A 26,302-nucleotide genomic window follows, 5' to 3' on the forward strand; every position below is an offset into this window, starting at 1 on the left:
ACTCAGTGTGTTGGACTCCTCTGTATTTATGGGCGCTGTAAAATCAATCTCGTCGGTCAGACCGGAGAACCTAATGAGTGGTGCCATCAGAGAGCTCTGGCCAGGGGGCTTCCTAGAGGAGAGGGTGAGTTATAAACCATCTGCACCTGGAGGTTAAAAAGGCAGAGGCCTTGAGATAGTGGGGGAAGGAGGGTTCATGTTAAGCATTGACAGTGGGCCTGTGCTTTCACATAAGTAATCTTGTGTTGGCTTTACACCAAGTCACAATAGTGGGGATTTTCCCCACTCTTCAAGGAGGAAATAGACTCTGAAGGTAAGATGCCTGCCTGAGGTCACACAGCTAGGTGGCAGGGCTGAGATTTCTTTCTGACCTCAAAGCCTGTGGTCCTGGCATGCTACCATGTGTGCCTCTCCAAGACCTGCAAGTCCTGTGGCAGGTCCTTGAGGCAGGTTCTGGGTTGGTCCGAGGCTGCCCGCACAGGGCGCGGGGGTTTCCAGGTTGTGGTGATGGAAAAGCTGCTGCTCCCTTACACAGGCCTCTCCTCTGCTTCTCAGTGATCTCAGGACTGGTCCTCGGACCGGTGATTTATATAAAATAGACAACCTATTGCAGGTGGCTTCCCACAAGTTGAGATGTGGGATGGGTCAAACGTGTCCCTGAGCGCATCTGCCACACTCAATGTAAGCCAGAAATTACACAGCTTGCCTATAATCAGAGGTCAGCACAGGGGAAAGCCCTGTAATTTATGGCTCTTGCTCTACTCAGAACCAGATTCATGGACAGTTTGCTGACTGTCCATCCTTTGCATGAAGCACTGTCATCATCAGTAAGTACCTGTTGGACGTTTCATGGGTCTGGGGTTTGATGACTTGGGTACAAGTCCCTTATAGCAAACTTCTATTTTATGTGACATTTAGCTACCCTGAAACCTTGGTTTTCCTCTTCTCTAAAATGGGAATGTGTCCCAGTGACTTTACAGTGCTGCTGTAAGGAATACATGAAGTGACGTTAAAGTGCCTTACGAACCATCCAAATGGCTGTTGGTATTAGGACCAGCTCGTGTGCAAGGCCGTGGGCTCTTCCCCCGTGAGCAGCCTGAGGATGGGGAGGGCTTCTGTGTGAGACTTGCTTTTGCTTTCACGGCGAGCTGAATTTCATTTCACCAGATCTGCAGGTGGCAATGGCAGTCTTAGCTGTGGCCCTGCCTGGGGATTTGTCTGAACTTTCTTACCCTGCAATGTGGTGTAGACCAGGAGTGCTCAAACTTCCATGCAGAAGAGTCACCTGGAAAGCTTGTTACAGATTCAAGGGCTTCCTGTTGGGAGGTTCTAATACAGCAGGTCTGAGACGAATGATTTCTGTAAAGCTCACCAGGTGACCCTGGACTGCAGGCAGGGGCCCAACTCAGGCACTGGAACAGTCTCCTGGAAGGAGGCCATCTGGCACCTCCAGCCTCGTGGCGTGTGGGGATGGAGAGACTGAGGTTTGTTCCTCTTGAAGAGGATGACAACAGGAGTCCCTTCCTTGCTGTGGGCAAGCTGGGAATGAGTGTCCTGGAAAAGGCAGGTGTGGGAAGTTCCCTGAGCAAAGCCCGGGATGGCGCTGGAGGGATGCGAGCCCTCTGGGAGCCGCAGCCCTTGGCGGGGCACTGACAGCCTGACAGCCGATGGGCTGAGCTTTGCTGTCCTTCTGTCTCACTCCAGATCGTGTTCCGGAAGATCAGCGACGTGAAGCGGGAGGAGGAAGAGCGCATGAAACGCAAGAATGAGGCCCCCCTGATCTTGCCCCCGGACCACCCTGTCCGGAGACTCTTCCAGAGGTTCCGACAGCAGAAGGAGGCCCGGCTGGCCGCGGAGAGAGGCGGCCGCGACCCGGACGACCAGGATGTGGAGAAGGGCGGTGCCATCCCCGAGCACGCGGCCAACCACAGCCTGGTGAAGGCCAGTGTGGTCACCGTGCGTGAGAGCCCCGCCACGCCCGTGGCCTTCCAGGCGGCCTCCGCAGCGGCGGTGTCGGACCACGGCCGGCTGCACGCGCCCGGCGCTGAGTGCCTGGGCTCCAGGGCAGCGGGCGGCGACTGCGCCAGGCGCAAAGGCTGGGCCCGCTTCAAGGATGCCTGCGGCAAGGGCGAGGACTGGAGCCAGGTGGCCAAGGCCGAGTCCATGGAGACGCTCCCCGACAGGACCAAGGCGCCCGGAGAGGCCACCCTCAAGAAGACAGACTCTTGTGACAGCGGCATCACCAAGAGCGATCTGCGTCTGGACAACGTCGGTGAGGCCAGGAGCCCTCAGGACCGGAGCCCCATCCTGGCGGAGGTCAAGCATTCTTTCTACCCCATCCCCGAGCAGACGCTGCAGGCCACGGTCCTGGAGGTGAAGCACGAGTTGAAGGAGGACATCAAGGCCTTGAACACCAAAATGACAAATCTTGAGAAACAGCTCTCTGAGATACTCAGGATATTAACTTCCAGAAGATCCTCTCAGTCTCCCCAGGAGCTGTTTGAAATATCGAGGCCCCAGTCCCCAGAATCAGAGAGAGACATTTTTGGAGCAAGCTGAGTGGTCTAAAAAAAGAGTCAAAGACCAAAACCCACCGCCCTTCCCTGGACACCATCCCCACCACACACACCTACATGACCAACAACTTCCAAAGTAGGCTTTCCTGACAGAAAATCAAAGTGGGACCAGTCACTTAGGCAAGCGCGCTCTTTCTCTATCTGGGCACAGATACGGGAAGAGGCGTGTGTTACCACCCTGCTAGATGACAGCTGTTTTCCAGCTGTCTGCACAATTTTGGAAGAGGGGGCATGCTGAGGGTATTTTCCTTCATTTTTAATTTTTTTACTGCCACGGTATTTGTAAAAGATGACAACCCACCAGAAAAGAAGAGCAGCTATTTGCGGATTGGTGGGAAAGCACTGGAGAACCCCTCATGTATATACCAGACTGGGCTCCTTCACCAAGACCCCAAAGACTGCGGTAGGCACAGGGATTTCCCAGCATTCCCTGTCCTTGTACAGCCCATGTCTGTTGTCACCTTATATTTTCCCACAGTCATCATTTGTAACAAGCTCGGGACAAGGGGAGTTTGAGGGCCAGAGAGGTTAGGGCCTTGTGACTTTCTGTCTTTAAGGCCGGAAAGCAGGGAGGTGCTCTGGGCACCTCCTCGGCTCTCCTTTCCCAAGTGTAAGAGCTGCACGGGGCCCTTCAGGAGGCAGAGAATCTCTGGGCTGTGGTCGGCAGCCTGCTGTCACAGGAGAGCCCTCAGATGAACCTCTGGCCCTGCTCCATGCCACTGGCCTCATTGCATGGGCCCCTCTGCTTCTTTTCCTTCTCGGCCTCTTCCCAAGTGTTCCTGTGGCATTTCTCAGGGTGTGGGGCACCGGCAGGAAGGGTGATGAGCCCAGAGTTGCTTTACTAGCAAAGCAGACACACAGACACACACATACAACCTCAGAAAAACGATTGTAGCAAGTCCTCTGTTTATATTATGATTCTCACCGGGATTGATGGCCCTTCAGCAGTTTGCATTATGTCCATTGCATGGGGTCGTTATAGTACACTTGGGAGCCATGCCTGGCCTTATTTTAAGATTAACCTCTCTTTCTTTTACTGAAGTCAGTAGGATTTCAAGAAAAACCGCGAAGATGTCAGGGTCACGGTTGTACTTGCTTCAGGAGCAGAAGGAGAATGAGGTGGCAGGTTCTCAAGCTGTGTGAGGTGATGGACAGAGATGGCCATGGAGCTGTGGGCCCAGAGAAGGTCTGAGCTCAGAGGGACAGTCACAGGGCCACCTGTGGGTCATCCAGGTCCCTATGCCATGATGCTTGGGGACACTCCACGGCCTCCTAGTCACCTGGGGTCAGATTATTCACGTGCTCCTTTCAATGGCATCGGAGAAAGGAAAGAAGGCCCTCCCAGGCAGAGTGGAGCTAGCTCAGGGGTTATGCCCTGCCCTAACAGTTGACAAGCAGGGTTGGAAGTTCAGCTCTAAGAACTAGCTTGGAGAGAGTAGAATTAGGACCTGGACTATTGGTGACAGCAGGGACCCAGCCAGGGCACTGGCTTTCTGCATGTGTCACACTGCAGCACCCTCACCCTTAGCGCTTGGTGTAGCTTAGCTGTACAAATCCAGAACCGGTGTTAATCCCCTCAGTACCGAAGGGGACCTGCCAGGCTGGCACTTGCCCTACCAAAGATAGAATTTCTGAAGGCCTCCTGTCTGGGCCCATCTCTCCCCTCGGCCCTTTGGTCCTGTTCGGTGGCCATGGCAGGTCCCAGGACGTGGCCCTCAGTTGTCTGGGCAAAATGGGGCTGTCCTCTCCTGGCTGCCAGCATTGGTGCAGATGGCCCTGGGGAAAAGAGTCCAGGGGGTCAAGGGAAGGGCCCTTCCCCAGGGGTCCCCGTACACTTATGCAGCTTCTCATGGGAGGCTTACCGGGTGGCCGCTGGCTTCCTGAGGCTGCAGCATTATTAGATTTAGCCTCAGACGGCAGCATACAAATAGGAGGAAGTGTAACTTCCCAAGGCCAAGTCTTAACTGTTTGTGACTCTAGATAAAGCACTGAGACTTTCAGTCTCTTTGAGAAGCTGCCAACTAGTCCAGAGGCTACAAAATATCTGGAATCCCATCTGCCCCCAGAATGTTCTAGTTTGCTGTTCCTTAAATGTGCTCATTAGCCTGCTTCTAAAGTTTAGTACCCACTCCTTTTAAGTCAGGGCAAGGGCCCTGGATGACTCTATCATCCAGCTTCAGAAGCATGTGCCCAGCTCTCTGTGGGCTTGGTGACAGGCTCCTGTCCAGCACCCTGCAGGCCACTGGAGAGGGGCCCTTTCCTTCCCCACTAGCTCTGCCTGAGGGGACAGGTGTTTATTAAGAAATGACTCCCCATCTGGGTCTGAGGGGCAAAGATGCTAATACGCCAGGCTTGGAAGCCAGACCTGTTTTGGGGGGAAAATAAAGCTTCATGAATGTACTCCTGGACTGACTCCTAGGACATGAATCGGGCTAATGACCAGAAAAGCCTGGATCTGCGGTGGGAATGTGCTCATCTCAGGGCCGCAGGGCCCACATGTGTGCCTGTGGTGACAAATCCCCACAGTGTGGCCTGTACACGCTTTTAGTCTTCTCCACTTAAGGACTCCACTTAGGGACTTTTGCTTTGTTTCCTCTGAAAAAATTAATTTCTAAAACGAGCCAAACCTTCTCTCCTTCCACGTTTATGACATGCACTTGGCCATGGACCACTTCGTGCCAACTACCTACTCTTGCCTGGACGCTGCTCTGGCTTCCTGAGCAAGGACCACAAGCTTCAGATACTGACTGAATCTTCCACTGTCTGGTGGCTGAATAGAGGTTAGGGAAATACAGAATTACCAGGTGTTGGACTTAACATTTAGACTTTAGAAGTTATGTTGAGATATTTACCTGTTTTTTGTTTTTTCCTTCTTGAGGGAAGGGGACATGATGTATTACACCATTGCCCAGGACTTGCCGGTTACTTGATCTCGTACTTAAACTCCTTACCTCGGATGTTATTCGTAGGGTGGCTCCACTTCCCAGAGAGTGTCCTGATGGGCTGCTTTGGAGCAAGAGGTCTTGCCCCAGCACTTGGCTGCTTGTTGAACTTGCTCTCCCCCACTGATGGGGGAGTGGGAGCGAGGGCTGAGTCTATGAAATATGACGGCCAACGAGACGGAGTGCCTGTTTCTCTGCGGAGGATGGGACCCCGGCACTGAGTGCTGCTGTCCGGTGCACCTGCAAAGGCTCCTCCAGTGACTATGCTGGGAATCCCCTAGAAAGGAGAGGGAGGCAGCCCTCTGGTTGAGAAGGTCTGGTCTAGTGCACAGTTTTGACATCTGCACCTCCATCCATCCCATTCACTCATGCTTAGACCTCCTGGCTTGGTTCTAAGACGATTCCTTATATTCTCAACCTCAGAGTCCATCTGTGTGCAGAAAGTTTGTAGCCAGTATAATAGGCAACCAGTGGCTTACAAAAACAAAAACAAAAAAACAAAAAAAAACCCAGATGCTATGACAGCATGGGCCCAAGGGTTCCAAAGCTGTTTCCATTTCTTGTTATCCAATCCCTGGGCCTGTTTTACCCTCCACCCTCTAGATCCTGTGTGGTGTTGCTGGCCAAACATCAGGCCCTTTCCTGGAATCTTCTTTCAGAAGCAGAGCTAGCATGGCTTAGAGTAAAAATGCACTCCACCACCACACCCCATCCAGCAACTTCCCCTCCAAATCCTTCGGTGGAAGGTGAAATAGGCCAAGTGTCAGAATTTTTGTTGAAGCCTCTGTAGGGACTAAAAGAATGCCTTAGGAGCACCCGGTGTAGGGACAGCCTCATCTCCCCTTGTTGCATTGACCACCAAATGGCACATGCACTCTCTGGAAAACTGTAGGAGTCCTGGTGGAGATTCAAATTGCTGTGCGTTTGATGAGTAGATTGTACAATGTTTTGCAATAAAGATGTTTAGCCTTAAGACCCTTGAATGGAACTCCAGCTGTGATGGAGCTGCCGACACCCTCCTCCTCCTCCTCCCCCCTCCTCACGTCGTGTTGCTTTAAGAGGAACCCACTGAGGGCACACTCAGACCCCGGGGTAGCCTCTCTTCTGTCACTAAATCGTTGTACTGCCTTCTTGCTTGCTTCAATACAAATACCTTCACCAGCTCTTGTGCCCTCCAGCTGGGGGATTTCTCCGTCCCCTTAGCACCAACCGCAGCCATCAAAGAAAGCACCATTTTCTCACCCAAGGTATTCATGTTGAGAAGTGTTGACTTCCACTCCCTCTGATCCACAGTTCAAAAGAATCAATGTGAATGTGCAGCTTAAATTAGTTTCAAGTGAAACTTCATTCTCATGTGAGCAAGTCAGACTTACTCTGGAACCTCTAGAACTGGACTTGAACACCCTGCAGGTGCCAGGCCCCATGGGTGCCCTCTCAGCCCCACCATTAAACTTTTCTTAGAGCCATTGTCTCTTTATCTGGGACTTCAGAGCCGGTCAACGGATCGAGGAGCTATTTAATGAGAAGTTCACAGATCTTGTATCAGGATATGAACAATGAGAAAGATCTTAAGATGCACCCTGCCCCAATGAATGTATTCTCTTAAAATTCAGACATTGTACTTGTGCATCGGTTGGAGACTGCCCACATCTGACGTTTCACCAATGCTGTAAGGACACTTCTACTCCTGAGGAGTTTGTCAGCCTGGGGCTTCTCCTTATATTGACACTCTTTTCATTGAGTTCCGCCAAATCCTTCACTGGGTTTTTCTTTTTCCTTTGCATCTGCCACTTTGTCCGAATGAGCATGAACAGACAGAAGTACAAATGAGCTGATACTATTTTTATGGTCAGTTGAGGATGCTGCCAGAAACTCCACTGTATGTGTGCCGCTTGGGAATGTTAAAAGGAACATGTGGGCCCCTCCATTGATAATATTCCCTTCTCAACATTTTTAAACAAGCACAAATGGTATTTGTAAAAAAAAAAAAAAAAGTTTAATTTTATTTATTATGGTAATAAACTATTTTATACATGATACTTGCCTTTGCCTTTTCTTCTATAATTTTAAGGCACTGAATTGGGTGTTCTGATCTAAGGTGCCAGAACAAGGATGGTACTTTCTATTCATTTAGAAATATTGAATAGAGGCTATTCATTTAGCCTCTGAGAGGCTCTAATCTGGATAGCACCTGTCAGTGTGGTTTTGGAGAACTCAGAATTCTAGAGACACCAAGACTGTATGTCTGAGTACAGCACAGCGAGAGAATGGTCGTGAAGGTGCTTTGCCGTATGATCTAGAAATAGAGCTGTGTCTGCCATACAGATGTACAGAGATGCCTTCAAAACCTGGCGTCCTGGAAAGCTGTGGTACAACACATTGATTTAACACTTATCTGAAGGTGGCCTCCCAAGGAGAGGTGAACTTTTAAACAATTTGGATTGAAATTTAAGATTTATGAAGGCTTCCCTGCCTTTTCAAATACAGTGTAAAAAACATAACCGAATCTTTTTGGAATGATTCTGTAGCAACAGTGGGAGTTAGGGTCTGTGCTTTAATTCATTGATGGTCTCAGAAGCTAGTAAGGTCGAGGGCTGCTTGCCCCTAAACCAATGAGTCTTCTCTAGCAGCCCTCACTTCTGCTCTGGTTTTAATAGGTATGACTTCCTGCTCATGGCAAGATTCTCCATAATACTGTCAACCTGAGTTCTTATTTAATACTACTGGACCACATTTCAAAAAGGGCACTTTTCTTTTTGTAGACAGAATTTAACTCAGGATGAGGAATCTGTGGTCTGCAAGCCATATTCGGGCCTCTGCTTGCTCTCATAAGGCCACAGGATGAATACGGCATTCTTAATGACATCCTCCCTACAACCTATTATTTCATTATGTTGCAGAAAAGCATAATAAACATTAAAGGTGATAGTATTTAAAATTCCAAGTGATTTGATATTCATTCGAAAATCTCACCTAAAAAAAGGAATCTCACGTAATAAAGCACTGAACAGTATGTTCTTGATATATCTTCAATTGTGAAAAAAATCTCTTTGTGAATATGATTTTTATAATTAGTCAAAAGGACTAGTAATACAGAGCTAAGTAACAGATACTACATTCTGGGTGCCAAAGGGGTTTCAACTATTAAAAAGGGGGGATTTTGTTGGTTTTAAGTTTATTCACTTATTTTTTAGAGAGCACAAGCAGGGGAGGGGCAGAGAGACAAGGAGAGAGAGAATCCCAAGCAGGCTCTACACTGTCAGCCCAGAGCCCGATGCAACGCTCTCTCTCTCACTGTGAGATCATGACCTGAGCCGAAGTCAGATGCTTAAACGACTGAGCCACCCAGGCGCCCCTGTCGATTTGTTTTAAAATAAAACGGCTCAGGTCATGATCTCACGTTTGTGAGTTCGAGCCCTGCATCAGGCTCCACACTGGCAGTGCAGAGCCTGCTTGGGATTCATTCTCTCTCTCTCTCTCTCTCTCTCGGGATTCTCTCTCTCTCTCTCTCTCTCTCTCTCTCTCTCCCTCCCTCCCTCCCTCCCTCAAAATAATAAACATAAAATAAAACAAGACAAAAAACAAAATAACTTCCCTGAAAAAGGGCCTCGGATTTCTCAATGCCCACTGAGAAAGGCCAGCACCATCAAGATGATCTGGTTTCTCAACAGTTGGTCCTACTGGATGCATATGTTCTGGTACATTTGTTAGAAAGCAAACTCATTACGATTAATTTCTTATACTGGTCTACAATTATGTTATTATTTTAAATAAGCAAGTGAGCAGTCTCAGTTTTTTTAAGGGGAACACCGGTCCCACTAAATTACTATCCTCCCAATACAGACATCATTGTATAATTGTATAGATGATATATTTTCTTTCTATGCCTGCAGTCTTCAATAGAACAAAAGGTTTTCTCCTGTCACTTCAAACAAATTAATCTGAAGGAATAATAAAATACCTTTAAGTCTTCCTGTACAGTCCCGAATTAGTCAAAATGGCCACGCGTTGGCTGCCCTTCAGATGTCTTGCTTGCCTCCTTGGGGATCATCTTGGCAATCCTGCTTGGAGCGCTCTGGCTTGCCCAGGGCTAGGTTGAGGTCAGAGGATCCTGGGGCTAGAAGTTACCTTGGGACATCGTCTAGTTGCTTTCCAGCCCCATGCCTGAAGTTGCCCAGGGCTGATGACTGTGGAAAGTGACATGTCACACGCTTCTCAGCTGGAACTGCTCTGTCTTCTCAGAGATACTTCAAGAGTCTCATTTAAAGTAACTCCAAGATTTTACTTCACATGCATGAAGAGAGACTTATTATTGTTTTCATATTATAGTTGGAGAACAGCAAGAGGCTAAAGTAAGAAAACAATGGTCCTAGAAAATCCACATGTTGGTTAACTGGGCCTCAAATAATTTACTAATTCTTGAGAACCACTCTAAATCATGTGATAGTTTAAAAGAAATTCAGGCTTATTACTTTCAAATATATTCACCGATTCTTCTAATACAGTTGAGTGAATGAATAAGCCTGTTTGTTTTTACATCAATGGTGTCTCTGAAGCGTTCAAAATTCTTTGTATTGTTTATACACGTACGTACATTAAGACACTTGCCTACAATCATCTTCACATTCCCGTGTTTCCTTAGCCAGCCCTTTCCTTCCATGTGAACTTCAGCCAAACTCCCTGCAGCTGACCACAGTTCCTGAACTAGTATCGGTCCCTGATGTACTGTAATCATTTGAGTGCTCACTCCTCCCAGCACCTTGGAACCACCTGCCTGGGCCTCCTTCTCACTTACCAAGTCGGTTGCTGAGGCCACTGCTACCGGCCCGCCTGCCCCTCTGGGTCTGTTCCTTGAAGGAGCCAACACCGGGTGTGCCCACTCCACACCATCCACCCTACAACTGCTCTTCCAGGCAGAAGGGCTAGGAAGAACGGATGTCAGCAAGATGGCCGGTCCTGCAGTCTAGGAGTATCTCGTGGAGTTCAAACCATGGCCAGGACACAAGGACCACAATAGACAACAAATACGAGATATGTGGCCAGACCAGGTCCAAGGGAACCTTTCATTCAATGACAATTTAATTCAGGTGTTTGAGATATATACTAAGTTTGCCCATGATGAGGTACACTATGTCTTGAAACCTCAAAGCTTCTTTACCACTTAGCACCTGCCCTCTCAAAAGAAAACAAAGAACGAAAACCTCCAAAGGCAAACAGACATATTCAGAATTATCTACCACTTGGGTCAGTGGCCTGTCATCACTTTCCAAAAGAATGAATAATTGAGACTTCTGTGTTTCGGTTTTAAGCATTTTCCTCAAAAAATAATTCAAAATGATTCTACAACTATGTAAATTATCAATGTGATAGGAAAGGCTCCATTTTATTTGAAACAAAACAAAACAATGTGAACTACTGAGTTTAAACCACTGAGTAGGAAGATGACTGCTGGAGCTTACTTGCATGGAGAGGAGAAAAGACCACAGGATACCATCCTTTACCCTTTGTCACTTACCAGACAGCACCTGTCTGTGGACACACTTATCTCCTGGTTTCTTAATTCCGCTTCTATATTGGGAAATGAAGATTAACTGTCTGCTAGAGGAACTGCCATATTTATACTTCTCTGTAAATCTAGGGCACAAAGCATCCAAATGTCAGTCACCTGGGTAGTGTTTAAATAACTGGTCTTCTGTACTGACCCCTGGGAAACCACAGGACATGTTGTATGTTCTTTGACTGGGTAACTAGAAACATGACATTGTCCCTGCCATGCTGGGGAGCTGAAGTGTGAAACTCAGACCCCAGTGCTGGTTCTAGCGACCATACTGCAGGACATGGGGAAGAGGTCATTTACATGTTACCAAAATGTTTCAGAAGGATGCTCAGTGGATAACAGGCCTTATCACTATCAGGATTTCTGTGCTCTAATCGAGAAACGTCTATTGCAGGTAATTCTTGGTAAAGTAGAAAGAACCCAAAGGGCCACTGGGCCTGGGTTCTAGACCACAACGTCACCATGTGCAGCTGAGCAAGATTCTCCTGCTCTGGACCCCTGCTTGCTCAGCAGGAAAATGATGGGGGAGATGAGCTCCCCAAAGTTAGAAGCCTCTCTGGTTGTCAATTTTCTATGAGAGCTCCAGCTTCCAGTCTTGGAGTAAGGTAACTTCAACAAAAGATGAACAGATCAAGCACTGGTCCCTCGGAGGTTATCTGGTGTGCGAGGTCAGGGTGAAGCACTATTTGCTCGGAGGCCAGCGGTAAGGGCTGGCATGGGCCAGGGCAGCTTTAGTCCACCAAGTATGTCTGGGACCAGGCAATACCCACATGGGAGTAGCAGTACAGGAATCCCAGGACAGAGAGTGTCACGTATGGCCAGCCTGCAGGGGGAGGGCAGAGATGGAAGAGCAGTTAGAAACGCCTGGGGTGGGACCTCCCACGGGTGCAAACTCTCCCCCTTTGGGGAAGGCAACTCAAGAAACACGGGCCTCGGTTGACACATTTAGACACACACCTCCCAGAAAGTGTGCTCTAACTGGAACGCCAACAACCCGAACCCTACATTCCCACTGGGGTCAGCATAAAATGAAGAGTGCACTATCTCAAATGGGAATTATATTTAGAAATAGGACAAGCTTTTAAAGAATACCTATTTAGAAAACTAAAGTATTTAATAATCAAAAAAGGAGAAAAGTCCACAAGACCCAAAGTAAATCTCAAAATATAGATTGACCGTCATATTGAATTGAGTGCCATCTGTAAGCACACAGAAGGGAGAGCCTAAATTAAACATTTGCTTTCAAAACTCAAAGCTTTTAGTGGTTCCTTCTATAAGTACTTGTCTTAGAATATCTGATGTTCTTTTCTTTCCTCTTCTTCTCCTCCTTTCCCTCCTCCTCCTCAATTAACAGCCCTTTCTGCTGAGTACTTGTCACTTAATTATCTCCATGCCTTCTACATGTTTCACTTGCTCAAACATTTCTTGGGTGCTCTGGAGATCCAGAGGTGCTATGGAAGGTACCAGATGCCAAAATAGGTGATCCCACTCCAGCTCAGGAAAGAGACACACACACTACTGGGATTTATGAGCCATGTACTGTGTGCTAGATAATGATGTATACAGAGCACATTTCAACTGGGCCGTGTGGGGTGAGCAAGAGTTTGTTAGATGGAAAGGGACAGAGATAAGCTGCCGGAGAGACCACCAGAAGTGTATCACAGGCCACCCCAGGAACATGGATCATGGGTTTGTGGCTCCTGCTTGGGGAGGGGCAGGCAGGGTAAGGACAGAAGTAGGGAGGCTGCAGGGGGGAGCCCCAGATGGTCTTGCTACTCTACAGGCTCTCTTCCTACCATGTCAACAGTCAGCTGCTTATTAGTATTAATAAAAGTTCAATTAATATAGCATAGTGGTTAAATGTGCAAACTCTGAAGTAAAATTAAACATCAGTTCAAATCTTGGCTCTGTTACTTGCCATCTGTGTGACCTTGAGCCACTTAATGAGTCTCAAATGTAAAACTAAAAGGATAGAGCAACTTTATTAAGAGTCTTTATAAGATGCCATGGACTTGATTGCACCCCCCTGCCAATTCATATGTTGAAGCCCTAACTCCCAGTGTGTATTTGGAGGTGGGGCTTTTGGGAGGTAAATGGGTTGAGGTCAGATCATGAGGGTGGGGCCATGATGGGATTAGTGCCCTTATAAGAAGAGACACCAAGTCTGGGCGCCTGGGTGGCTCAGTCGATTGAGTGTCCGACTTCAGCTCGGGTCATGATCTCACAGTCTGAGTTCGAGCCCCGTGTCAGGCTCTGTGCTGACAGCTCAGAGCCCGGGGCCTGTTTCAGATTCTGTGTCTCCCTCTCTCTCTGACCCTCCCCCGTTCATGCTCTGTCTCTCTCTGTCTCAAAAATAAATAAACGTTAACAAAAAATTAAAAAAAAAAAAAGTAGAGACACCAAGAGCTTGGCTTCTCTCTCTCTCTGCCATATAGTGGCACAGTTAGAAGGTGACTATATAGAAGTCAAGAAGATGGTCTTCTCCAGGAACCAAATCAGCTGGCACCTTGATCTTGGACTTCTCCAGTCTCTGGAACTATGAGAAATAAAGTCTCTTGTTTAAACCACCCAGTCCATGGTATGTTGTTATAATGCCCCGAGTTGACTTAAGACATAAGGAAGGAATGTGTGAAATGATGTAAAGGCCCACATGGTGCCTGGCCTATGGTGGGCACTAAGGAAAGGTGGCAATAATGCTGGAGAGAGGGCGCAGAAGTCTTTCTCCACCAAAATTCGGGTGACAACAGAGAAGCCCAGCTCCGGTCTTCCTCTGAACTCATTTCAAACTTGCCTCCTTAGACTAGCTTGGCACCAGAATTCTCCTAGGCCCTCAAGGCAAGACAAGCGAGGGGAGCAGAGGACTCACAAAAGCCTGGCTCTAGGACCAGCCCTACAGTCCTACCTACTGTCTGCTAGTCAGCCAGTGTATTTGTTTCCTGTGGCTGCTGGAACAAACGACCACAAACTTAGTGGCTTCAAACAACAAATTCATTCTCTCACACTTCTAGATGCTAAAAGTCTGAAATCAAGGTATTGCAGGCCATCTCTCTCTAAAGGTTCTAAGGGAAACTGCTCCCTTACCTCTTCTAGCTTTCGATGATGCTAGACATTCCTTGGCTTATGGCAACATACCTTCAATCTCTGTCTCTGTCTTCACGTGTCCTTCTTTCCTATGTACCTCTGTGTCCTCTATTCTTATAAGGAAGCCGGTCATTGGATTTAGGGCCCACTCTAAATCCAGGATGACTTCTTCTCAAGACACTCAACTAGTTACATCAGCAAAACCCCTATTTCCGAAATGAAGTCACATTCTGAAGTTCCAGATGGACATGAATTTGGGGGCCACTATTCAGCCCAGTAGAGCCAAGTACATTTTCAAACTTCAAAGTGGACCCATCCTGCCTGGAGGCCCTCTGATCTCTTACCTCTGTGGCCCAGACACAGATGCCAGGAGTCCTGTCAACATCTGCTCCTCAGTGGGCTCAGGGAGCAGAAATCAGGGAGGGGGCTTTGGGCACAGAAAGCAGTCCCAGACTTCAGCTGTGTTTAGGGTGACACATTGGCAGGTGTTTGGTAAACACAGAACCCAGAGGCTGGCTATGGAGGTGGGAGAATGGGGATGTTTTACTTACACAAAGCTGGGCCTGAGACATTGGACAGCTGTGTCCAGCCCCATGGCTACAAAGCTTTCATATCCCCGTGAAAGCTTCTGGCCAGCACACAGAACTGGAAGGAAGAACAGCCCTAAACGCTGCCCAGAAGTGAGGCATATACGTGTTCAGTTTGGACCACAGCTGGGCCGTGAAAATTCCCTCTACCATCAATTGTATGTCATTTGCAGAGGCAGGCAGACAGCAGTTAGGAGACTTGTAATCCTGACTCTCCTATGAGACCCTAGGAGGGCTTCTGTTTCTCCATCTACACAATGGGAAATCAAAGATAAACAGAAGCACATGAAATAAAATAAGATCACAGATTTGACAGTGCTTTTAAAAAGTGTTTCAAGGGGCACCTGGGTGGGTCAGCTAGTTAAGCATCAGACTCTTGATTTCAGCTCAGGCCATGATTTCAAGGTTTGTGGGATCAAGCCCCACATCAGGACCTACACTGACAACGTGGAGCCTGCTCGGGATCCTCTCTCACCCTCTCTGTTTCTCCCCCGATCACACGTGCACACGCTTGTGCGTGCTCTCTCCCTCTCTCTCAAAATAAACATTTAAAAGATAAATAAAAAGCGTTTCAAAAATGCAAAGAATTGGGGCGCCTGGGTGGCGCAGTCGGTTAAGCGTCCGACTTCAGCCAGGTCACGATCTCGCGGTCCGTGAGTTCGAGCCCCGCGTCGGGCTCTGGGCTGATGGCTCGGAGCCTGGAGCCTGTTTCCGATTCTGTGTCTCCCTCTCTCTCTGCCCCTCCCCCGTTCATGCTCTGTCTCTCTCTGTCCCAAAAATAAATAAAAAACGTTGAAAAAAAAATTTTTTTAAAAAAAAAATGCAAAGAATTACTACAGAACCACCTGAGAAGTCTACATGTACAGTGTATGAAGCAGTTATGAATACATAGCTTTCTGGCCTTTTTAACATGAGTGCTCCTACAGATAGTAACCCCAGTGTATACTGGACGGCAGCCAAAGACCTCTTACCTTTTCCTGACCTCAGGAGCAAGATATGTGATGGTAAGGAAAAGACAGATTCCACAAGTCACCCTTCCACAGCCTTCAACCAGCGTTTCATGAGCATTTTCTGTGTTTCCGGTCCTCTCCTAGACATCAGACATCAACATCACCCTCTGTGCGGTGCCTGTAGGCACAGGGTCTTTGACTGTGGCAGCTGCTAACGAAGCACTGATGTGATCCAAGTGTGGGGGGGCTGCTTAGGGAAGAGCCTCCTCTTTATCAGGGCTCAGATGATCACAGAATAAGACACTGGGATGGGCTGGCATTCTGGCAACGTTCGAGGTTTGCTATGATGCAGTCATCCAGGCTTGTCATCCGTTAACAAAAAAGATGGTGTCAACAAGGGTTCTTTCCTGCCAAATGAACACAGACCTCACCCTGCAGCCCTCACTACCCCTGGCCTTTCCCCACTCTGTGTTCTCCTTCCAGGGTCTCCTTTCTCACCAAGATTTCCGATCTACAGCGTCCGGTCAACTCCCATACCCCCACATCCCCAACCCTGTGTGTGTGCACACAGACATACAGACCCACACACGCGCACACATCCCATTAATGTAGCTCATAAAGCCTGGTGGGAAGTATGATATTAGTCAAAGGAAAAGATCCTTCTTAAGACAGTACTTTAAGGCCAAGCCCCCTGCACACTCAGCATATTCATGGCTAAGCTCCCAGACTCAGTGATATGTCCCAGTCGGCTTTTGATACCTGGACCTGTGAAGATCAAAACAGCTGAACAGTTTTAACAAAGGACACCTAAGCAGCACTGGACATATCACAAACAGGAATCCAGCAAGCCAGACGACAGTTGCAAAAGATTGGGTAATATAGTCAATAGGGCATATTACTTGACAGATAATGCACATAAGTAGGATATACAGCACAACAGATTCAATTAAGAAGATCAATGTAGATGGTATAATAGATGGAGTTAATAGGATGGAGGTGGTTGTATCATGCTGTTGTTAATAGGACACTGGTGAGTTGTATAATAACTACATCTAATGAGAATAGGTAGGACACAGAGGGAAATGTCTATAGCTAAAAGAAGGCAAGCAGTGTAATTTTACTTGAGGTTATTATGGCTGAGCAATTTTCTGAGCAATTACATCAGTCTGAAAAGACTGGAAAGGCCAAGGCTCAGAACAGTGAAGGAAAAGACCATCATCACGCAGGGCCGTGACAAGTCAAAGAATGTATCAGATTGGTTTTCTGGAAAGTGATGGGATAATCAGAACAAGAAGTCTAATGAACACCTTTGTTTAAAAGGTAACGTTGTAAAATGATTGCAGCCACCGTGGAAAATAGTAGGGAGGTTCCTCAAAAATTAAACACAGAGGGGCGCCTGGGTGGCTCAGTCAGTTAAGTGTCTGACTTCAGCTCAGGTCATGATCTTGTGGTTCATGGGTTCGAGCCCCGCATCAAGCTCTGCACTGACAGCTCGGAGCCTGGAGCCTGCTTCGGATTCTGGGTCTCCCTCTCTCTCTGCCCCTCCCCTGCTCATGCTCTGTCTCTGTCTCAAAAATAAATAAAAACATTAAAAAAAATTAAACACAGAATTATCACATACATACCCAAGAGAATTCAAAGAACCAGAAGAGAGATTTGTGCACCCGTGTTCACACTAGCATTACGTACAATAACCAAAAGGTGGAAACAACCCAAGTGTCCCCTCACAGACGAATAAACAAGATGTTGTCTGTACATATAGTGGAATGTTAGCCTTAACAAGGAAACCCTGTCATAGGCTACAACATGGATGAACCCTGAAGACATTATGCTAAATGAAATAAGCCAGACACGAAAGGACAAATACTCTACACGAGGGACCTAGAGGATTCAGATTCCTAGAGACCGAAAGTAGAATGGAAGTGGCTAGGAACTAGGGGACTTATTGGAGTTACTGTTTCACGGTGCAAGAGCTTCCGTTTTGCAAGATTAAAACAGTTCTGGAGACAGACAGCGGTGATGGCTGCACAGCAACGTGAATGTGCTTGATACCGGTGAACTGTTCACTTAAAAACGGCTAAAATGCTGAATTTTATGTTATACATAATTTACCACAATAGACAATTCTTTGCCGAAAGAAGCCATTGACAAAATAATACATACCGTATTATTCCATTTATGTAAAACGAAAATTGATTTGGAGTAACAAAAAGCTCCTTAGTGGTTGCCGGGGGCTAGGACAGAGGGAGGGACAGATTACAAAGGGAGCACTAGGAATCTCTGGGGATGATGAAAACGTTTTGCATCTTGGGAATGTTTTCAAGGGTATATACAACTGAAAAAGACCTTAAATGGTATTTTACTATGAACAGATGATTTGTCAGTCTCAAAGTTGTAAAAAATTTTTCAAAAATGAAAAAAAAATTTTTTAAGATAACACTGGAACATCACCGAACCACAGACTTGCAGTTTTCTGCTGCTAGGTTATATACGCCCTAAGGTATTCAAACAAAAGATGCAGATGCAAGAAGAACAATTCACTTTTGAAATGACAGTGGTCTGCAATCCTTCAACTCCCTAGGGGCAGGAGGACAGGCTGCACGGAGGACCCAGCAGTGGGCTCCCCTAATCATGCTCTCTTCCACTGGGCCCTCTGAGTGGGAGGAGAACGTTAAAGAGCTTTTACTTAACTATGCGGACACACTCAGCAGCTGAATCAGCACAAATCCCTATCCCAGGGAAGAAATCAATCCTTCCTAATGGGAGAGGAGTTAATTGAGTTGCTGAATTGTGTATGAGCTATCAATTACCCCATCAAAGGCTCACTCAGCTGTCAGTTTGGGCAACACTCCTAAGCCTGTGACCACCATCTTGGCTTTAACAGGGCTTTTTCAAAGGCCACATCCTACTGCTAACCGTTTTTTATTATTTATTTATTTACTTACTTATTTTTAATGTTTATTTATTTTTGATAATTTTATTTTATTTTTATTTTTATTTTTTTTTAATTTTTTTTTTCAACTTTTTAAATTTATTTTTGGGACAGACAGAGACAGAGCATGAACGGGGGAGGGGCAGAGAGAGAGGGAGACACAGAATCGGAAACAGGCTCCAAGCTCTGAGCCATCAGCCCGGAGCCTGACGCGGGGCTCGAACTCACGGACCGCGAGATCGTGACCTGGCTGAAGTCGGACGCTTAACCGACTGCGCCACCCAGGCGCCCCTATGTTTATTTATTTTTGACAGAAAGGAGAGAGAGAGAGAGAGCAAGCGCATGAGTGGGGGAGGGGCAGAGAGGGAGGGAGACACAGAATCCGAAGCACGCTCCAGGCTCTGAGCTGTCAGCACAGAGCCCGACGCGGGGCTTGAACTCACAGACTGTGAGATCATGACCTGAGCCGAAGTCGGACGCTCAACGACTGAGCCACCCAGGCGCCCCATGCTAACAGTTTTTAGAAGAAAATGGCTGGTGACCAGCGCATGAACAAACTTTGCAGGGAAGGCTTTTTCCTGCCCTTGCTCCCAGTCCCCCAGCACCATAGTCTCTGTCATTATGTGAGTAGTTTATAAAGAATATGCAATCTACTACACAGTTTACAAACAATATATAGTCTTGTGAATCCTTACAACACTCCAAGATAGAAATCATTAACCTATACTAATATTCTTGCTTGAAGCCACACTGCCTCAAAAGGGCCCAGAGTCCACATCCCAAGTCCAGAATGTCAGGCTGAATCCTATTTCAAGAAAAGTCCGAAGGATTTCGGCCTGTCCTTTCTTTTAATCTATAATTATCTGTCATTAACAATGAACAATGCCCTAGCTTCCTCCTTCTATCCACCCAGGCAAGTTCTCTAAGCCAGAGGCTCTGACGCCCTGTTGTCCATTGACTTTCTTGCTCATCCACCACTCAGTTGTCACCTTGCTGGGTTAAGGAACACTCTCAGCTTGGCATGAGGATCCCTAGAGCTGAATAGATGGACTCCCTTTCTAGTCCCATGGAGCACCAATGTCAGTGACTCAAAACCATTCATTCTGAGAGAGGAGGTTCTCATTATTCCGGAGAGCCACTGGGCTACAAAGGAAACAAGTCTCACTCCCCAAACTCTCCTTGGTTGAAACCTAAGCCTGCAAACGTGAAGGATGTATTATGATCATTAAATGCCACCAACATATCCAACCATATGCCTGCGGATGCAGGCGCATATGTAAGAGCCCACATTGCCATCCTGGTGAAGACAGATAGAAGGCTGATGAATTTCAACCGCCACAGACAGCCTTTGTGAAAGGGTAGGCTCAAAGAAGGATATCCAATGGGGAAATGGAATCAAGAGGTGATTCCAGGAGACACTGCAGAAGACAGAGTCATACGACTTGGTGACTGATGGATTTGGGAAACAAAGAATAGACTCGCTCTCACTGACACTGAGCACTGCCTCACATGGTACACTCAGGGTGGACATTCAGCTAGTACACCTCAGAGAGATTCTACCTAACATTAACAGGCTGATTCACTACCCTGCTAGCCAGTAAAAGCCATGGTCCCAGCTGTTCCCTCATGACTGTTCTCTAATAACACATCAAAAGAGGTAAACACCTGGTAAACACATGTGCTCCAGGCACATGGCCGCCGTCTCTTTGGATTGACTGGTCTGTGCCCATGCCTTACATTTGTTAGATATTTTGAACACCAGCTCCCTACCCCGTACATTGGTGACATCCATTCCAAGGCCAGCAGAGGTGAAGTGTTTCTCCCCTTAGAGAGCTAGCTTGGGCAGCAAACTCTGGTCTGAGGGTGCCGGCTTGGGGTCTGAGAAGGACCAGTGTCCCTGTGCCCTGAGGCTCTCTGCACCACCCTGCCAGCCTCACTGCTGTCATTTCATTCATTATTCACAATAACTTCACACGCCGTTGCCTTTGTTAAAAGAGCTAGGTCCTGACAGCCTTTATTTTTAACAATATTCAGGCCTGATTGGGGGGGACGGGGGGAATGATAAGGTGCCTGGGTAGCTTTATTTAAATCTCATTTACTCCAGTAGTCCCAGACCAGAGATCATGTGGAGCCATTCATCAAACAGTCCTGGCCTGTAGACCTTCCTTAACATCTCAGTTTAGGGCTGGAACCTTAATAAGGCTACAGGGTAGGAGCCTTTTCCCATCAGAGGGCTACCTTATCGAGGGATACACAGCAAGAGCAAAGCTGCCCAGGCTTCAAAGCCTGTGAACTGCCGGGTCTGTTTTCAAACCCATGGGGATAGGGACGGAAGGGCTGAGGAACAGGCTCTGGCCACGTTAGGGTTAAAAAACAATTTCTTACCTCCACATAGTTTACAAACCTGGGTCTCGAACCCAGGTTTCGAGGCCTTAGTGTTTTTCCAAAAAAGGCTCCGCTGCTTCTTTCACATTCTTTCATGAGAAAGGAGGACTGGATGGTTCTTATCTGTTCATGAAACTAAAGCACGAAATCCTAGGGCACTGGTTTTCTAACGTGAGCCCACGTCAGCACCTGGAGAACACCTTAAAAGAGAATACACGGCTCCGATCCAGGGGGACTGCGGTGGGCCTGAGATTTGCATTTCTAACGCATTCCCAGGTGAGGTGGATGCTGCTGGTCCAAGAGCCACATTTTGGAAACCATCGTTCTAGGGGAACTGTTCTAGGGGGCACTGTTCTGAGGGAAGAACTTTGTACTAACAGAGTTGTTCATAAACTGGGCTCCTTCCCGGAACAGAGGAGACAGACGGTTATGGAGCTTTATGTTATCAGGTACCTTGCTGGGTGCACTCCACATTCTCACAGTCTCCTTACCGGGCAGGTATTAGCCCCACTTTGTAGAAAAAGGAAACTGAGGCTCAGAGAAGTAAAGTAAGTTTCCCAAGGTGTAAGAGCTAGTTGGTCATCATGCCAAAGTGAGACTTAGGGCCGTGTGACTCCAACTCCACTTGGCCACCTAAGCTCCCAAAGCCATAACCTGGGCCACGTGATGGAAAAGGCCCACACCGGGTGCTTGCCTCCTGGCCTGGTCCCTCTCCGTAAATTCTCTACTCCTGGTGCCTAAGGCAGCAGCAGGGAGGGAGAAGGAGCAGGGTTCTATTTTCCAGCATCATCCACCACTAAGTCACTAGGTCACACGTCTTCAGAAGCCGCAATCTCTCCGTTTTCGTCAAGGGGGACAAAGAAAGCACTGATGAACGTGTTTATCCTTCGTCTTGTTGAGAGCCTAACTTAGGTTGTATCCATTAAAGAGCATGTTCCCAGGGGTGTCTCGGGGACTCTGTCGGTTAAGCTTTCAGCTCTTGATTTTGGCTCAAGTCACAAGCTCACGGTTTGTGACTTCGAGCCCCGCATCGGGCTCTGCGCGGATAGCATGGAGCCTGCTTGGGATTCTCTCTCTCTCCCTCTCTCTCTGCCCCTCCCCTGCTCACACACTCTCTCGCGCTCTCTCAGAAATAAACTTAAAAAAAAAAAAAAAATTAAGAGCATGCTCCTAATGCCTGAGTGCCCTTTTATTAAAATTGTCAGAGCCATGGTTATTTGGCCTCTGTCATGGGCTGAGCCTCCACGAAGTATCTAGCAGGGAGACGCAGAGGAAGGGGTAGCTCCAAACCCCCTCCGGGAGCTTCCTGACCAAGAGCTGTTTGCCAGGCGCCGTGTGCACCTTTTAACCGGCACAAACAGCGGTCACTAATAAATCACATTGTTCATGGTCAATTTCACATCCTGATGCAGCCAACCTAGGCTGCATTTTTCATCCTTTCCTACCTCCCAGTACAAGCCTGGCGGGCAGAAGCTTACTGAAGCACTCACTTCCATAAAGTAAAATCATTTCATGTGAAATTGAGGAAGCCGGGGAACAAGCCAAAGCCACTTTTTCTTACTCTGACAGCGTAAGTAGATGGCAGTGCTGAGAAAACGCATATTTTCCCTCCCTGGGCCAAATGGGTGAGGACTTGCTTCCCAGAAAACCGTCCCTGCAGTTGGTGCCGCCGTCCCAACTCCCACCGCCGGCACCAGCGGCTGCACAATCAGAACACGCTTCCCAGCTGTTTCTCTTCCTTAACCTGTGTTTTTAATACAGTCTAATTAAGGCCGTTGCTCATTGTTAATTCATGGCCACACTATGTAACATGGTGGACTGGCCTAACAAAGGAGCGCTCATGAAAGGCGCTTCCCCCAAACAAAAGGATGTGCACAGGGTGGATCAGGCTCCCGGTCACACAGCCCGGACAACCACTCACCCACAATGGTGTTTATGAGGCACCTACTGTGTGCCCAGCATTGAGACAGGCCACCTTGCTCCTTGTCATATGAGCAGCGCGTGCCTTCATCTGAGGTCTGTGAGCAGGTGCCCCTGAAGGCTTAGCGTGCCATCCTGGGTCCCGAACACTTCACCTGACCCTCCAGTCTTGGTTCCTCAGCTCCGTCATCCAAATGTACATATACAGAGACCCGCAGATAAAACATAGTGGAGACAAGATTCTCAAACAACCGCAGAGGCTAGGAGGATGGGCTGCCACAAGTAAGTTGAAGTGTCACTATGATAAAACAGCTGAGCCTCACGGTTTTTGTTTTCTAATCCAGCTATGCAAATATGGGATGGAGGAGGCCCGGGAGCACCTCACGGGAGCAGGGGCTGACGCACCTGGCAATGTTTCCGTGGGAACACAAAGCCTCTGGAGAAGACAGCTGCCTGCGCAAATAAAAAAGTCTGCCCCTAGAAGAGGTCTGAGGAGACATCTGCACACCTCGGAGGGTAGAGCTGTGGGGAGGGGGAGACTCTCTGGGGGGGAAGAGGCACACTTTGGCAGTGGGAGCCCCCAACCCCACAGAAGCTCAGGAGACAGCAGGCTTCTTCCTGTAGGGAATGCCGCAGAAGCAGACAAGGAGGCCCGGGCACAACGGAGGAGATGCCTCTTTCACACCAGAAGCAGAACCAGGTCTGAGAGTCCATGAGTCTGCTTCTCTCTTCCCAGGGCACTAGGACCAGGGTGCGCATGGTACATGGGCAGCGGATAACGATGAGACGGGACAAACACAGATACAGTTGTGGACGTCTGAGTCCTTATTCACAAGACTCCCAAGTCCCTGCTATAGGTGATTAAAAATAAAAGTTGTTGCAAAACCCCTGAACGATCTGAAGGCCGTTGACAGGTACGCCTGGGAGAAGAGGCCCCCGGCATCTACTGGCCATGAACATCTAGACTTTGCCAAGGGACAGCAGGGCAGGAAGTCACTCCAGTCATACCCAGTCTCTTACCACCCCCAAATGAATGTACCAGAGAGAGCTGGAAAGGATGAGAAAGAGAGTGATGCCTACACCATATGAATATCTGAAAGATGATGTCAGTGATGTGTCTGACATGCTCTTTTCCAAAAGCAGTTGTTACATAAAGGGCTGCAAATTACTTGACTTATATTTCTCAGCAAAAACAGAAGAATAAAAGCAGGGCCTCAGTGGTAGTGGTGGCTGCTCTTCCCGGAGCTCTCAGCAGGGTCAGTGGGCTGAACTCACCACCAGCCCCTCGGGAAGAGGAAGGAACCATCCGTCTGCCTGTCAGCGATGGTCTTGCTCTCACCTGCTGCTCCCACTTGCTGCGTCTGCGGAATCTATTTTGCTCACCTCCGTGCTGAGGAATGGGTGGGTTTGAGCGCTGCAGGTATCAGGGACCAAAGAGGCCATCTGTGCCCCGTCTTCCAGCGCTGCTGCTTGACCCAGCAGTCACCCCCACCCTCTGCCCTGCTCCTGCAACCTGGCACAGGCAGGCCACCTGTGTCTGGGGTGCAGTGGGGGGCAATGGAGCAGACCACAGACCTGGCCTCATTCGTGCTGATTTGAACCACCTGAGCTGCCTGGGGCCTTCCTGAGAAGGGACTTGGCAGAAGCACAAAACAGCTCTGAGATTAGTTCAGAAAAACATGGCTCCAACATTTACAAGTGGGATTTTGAAAAGGCCTCTCACTTCCTAGGTGTCAGTGTAAGGAGGGGCGTGGGAAACAGGTTAAGTATGGGCAGGCTCAGGGGATACTCTGGCAGCAGCAGGGTCCACGTGTCACCGTCCAGCCAGCTGGCCTGAGAGCGGGAACCAGCTTGTTTGTCCCGCAGCAGCTGGGACAGTCGCTCAGAGCAGCTCAGTGCTCACATGGTCCCGGGCACCAGGAGAAGGCAGCACAAGGAGAGGCCGACTGTAGCCTCAGGACTGGGTCCTTCTCTGTCAAAGAAGCATCGGTGCTTCCCAGGGACGATGCAAGGGCTCTATTTAGGGGAGGGAAAGGAACACAAAAGACCCCACAGGACTCTCCCATCAAACCCACACGTGCTGGAGCCCCTGGGCTCTGCCAAGGGCAAGCGGAGAGGCACAGAGCTGCCCTGCACCACAGCTACTCCTCCCCTGCAGGAGCATGGGGCAAGCACAGCCACCTGGCCCAAGACGGCAGCCAGAGTCAGTGTCACATGGCAGGCGGGAGGCTAGCGACGGGGATGTGTGTGCAACTGGAGGGTGAGAGAAAGCCACATGCACGTGCAGGTAGATTCCAGTGAGGCTGGCCAGCTCCAGGCACCATGTTTCACAGGAGACACTGCCACACAGAAGCCACATCAAGGCAGGTCTAGAAGGGCTCCAGAGCATGGGCATGCTGATAAGTCAGACTTTAGTCTGGAAAGAGACCACAAGATCACATGCAAAGGGAATCAGACTTATTGTGTCCCTCTGGAAGACAGAACTGGACCACAGACTGAACTTACAGGAGGTAGATTCTGGCCGCCATTGAAAGGAGCAAGTACCAGGCAGCGCCTCCCCACCAGGCGGGCATCCCGGGCTCCCATCCCTGTTGGCATCAGGCAGAGTCCCTGAAGATGTGTCTTGGGGACGGCAGTCTCTGATGGGAGTGGGACTAGAGGCCCCAGGTAATTTCCACCTCTCAGACATTACAATCCTATGAAATTCCAGCTCTCAAACCATCCTGCCCTCCCCCACACCCCAGGAAATGTACAAAGGCTGAGGTCAGACTCAAAGCCCCTGTGTCAGGAGCAGGGGAGGAGGGACATCCTGTTTGTACTGGAAACAGAAGGCCATGTCGCAACAAGCTGTGGAAATGTTACAAGATACAGCAGTTTTTAGTGAAGTGCTTATGAGTATATTTACCTGATGTAGAAAGTGACTCAGACACTTTTTTGGACTTGGGTTACAGAAAAAGACATTTTTGTGCCTTAAAGATCCCGTTCTGAAGGAACACTGTGTTCCCCCTCAGGCTCCCAACTCTGGTTGATGGCCTTGATGGCGGGTCTGTGCGGGACCACGGGCAGTACTGACAGAGGCTCTGGGCCCACACCCGGATCTGTCCCCCGCCCCCTGCCAAGGGTCCTTCCGGCAACCCCGCTCTCCTGGACAGCCTGCAGGTCCTGACCCTGTCCAGCCTTTGCAGAGAGCGAGTTCACAGGGGATGCTCACGGGGAAGCTCTCGTCCTCACCTGTCAACTGCTCGGAATCAAACCCCTCGAACCAGTCTTCTCCAGGGGCAGAGAACACAGAGCTGCTGCAGAGGGGCTGAGAGGCAAGTCCGACGCAGGCCGGGTTCCTCAGGGATGTTAGGAATCAACGTGAGCAGCAGC

General features: G+C 48.6%; 2 protein-coding genes across 10 annotated transcripts in view; one reads left to right on the forward strand and one right to left on the reverse strand.

Moving 5' to 3' along the window:
- The window catches only part of KCNH1 (potassium voltage-gated channel subfamily H member 1), a 390,176-nt gene extending 382,621 nt beyond the window's left edge, over positions 1-7,555 (forward strand). For all 3 annotated transcript variants that reach the window (XM_058701734.1, XM_058701731.1, XM_058701732.1), the window contains exon 11: positions 1,705-7,555. In XM_058701734.1, coding sequence (XP_058557717.1) covers positions 1,705-2,559 — 855 coding nt within the window. In that variant the 3' untranslated portion in view covers positions 2,560-7,555. The remainder of the gene's footprint in view (positions 1-1,704) is intronic.
- Positions 7,556-10,869: 3,314 nt separating this feature from the next.
- The window catches only part of HHAT (hedgehog acyltransferase), a 326,701-nt gene continuing 311,268 nt past the window's right edge, over positions 10,870-26,302 (reverse strand). For all 7 annotated transcript variants that reach the window (XM_058701854.1, XM_058701853.1, XM_058701849.1 and 4 more), the window contains one exon: positions 10,870-11,898. In XM_058701854.1, the coding sequence (XP_058557837.1) occupies positions 11,884-11,898 (15 nt within the window). In that variant the 3' untranslated portion in view covers positions 10,870-11,883. The remainder of the gene's footprint in view (positions 11,899-26,302) is intronic.

This window comes from Neofelis nebulosa, chromosome 15 (assembly GCF_028018385.1).
Source record: "Neofelis nebulosa isolate mNeoNeb1 chromosome 15, mNeoNeb1.pri, whole genome shotgun sequence".
NCBI lineage: Eukaryota > Metazoa > Chordata > Mammalia > Carnivora > Felidae > Neofelis > Neofelis nebulosa.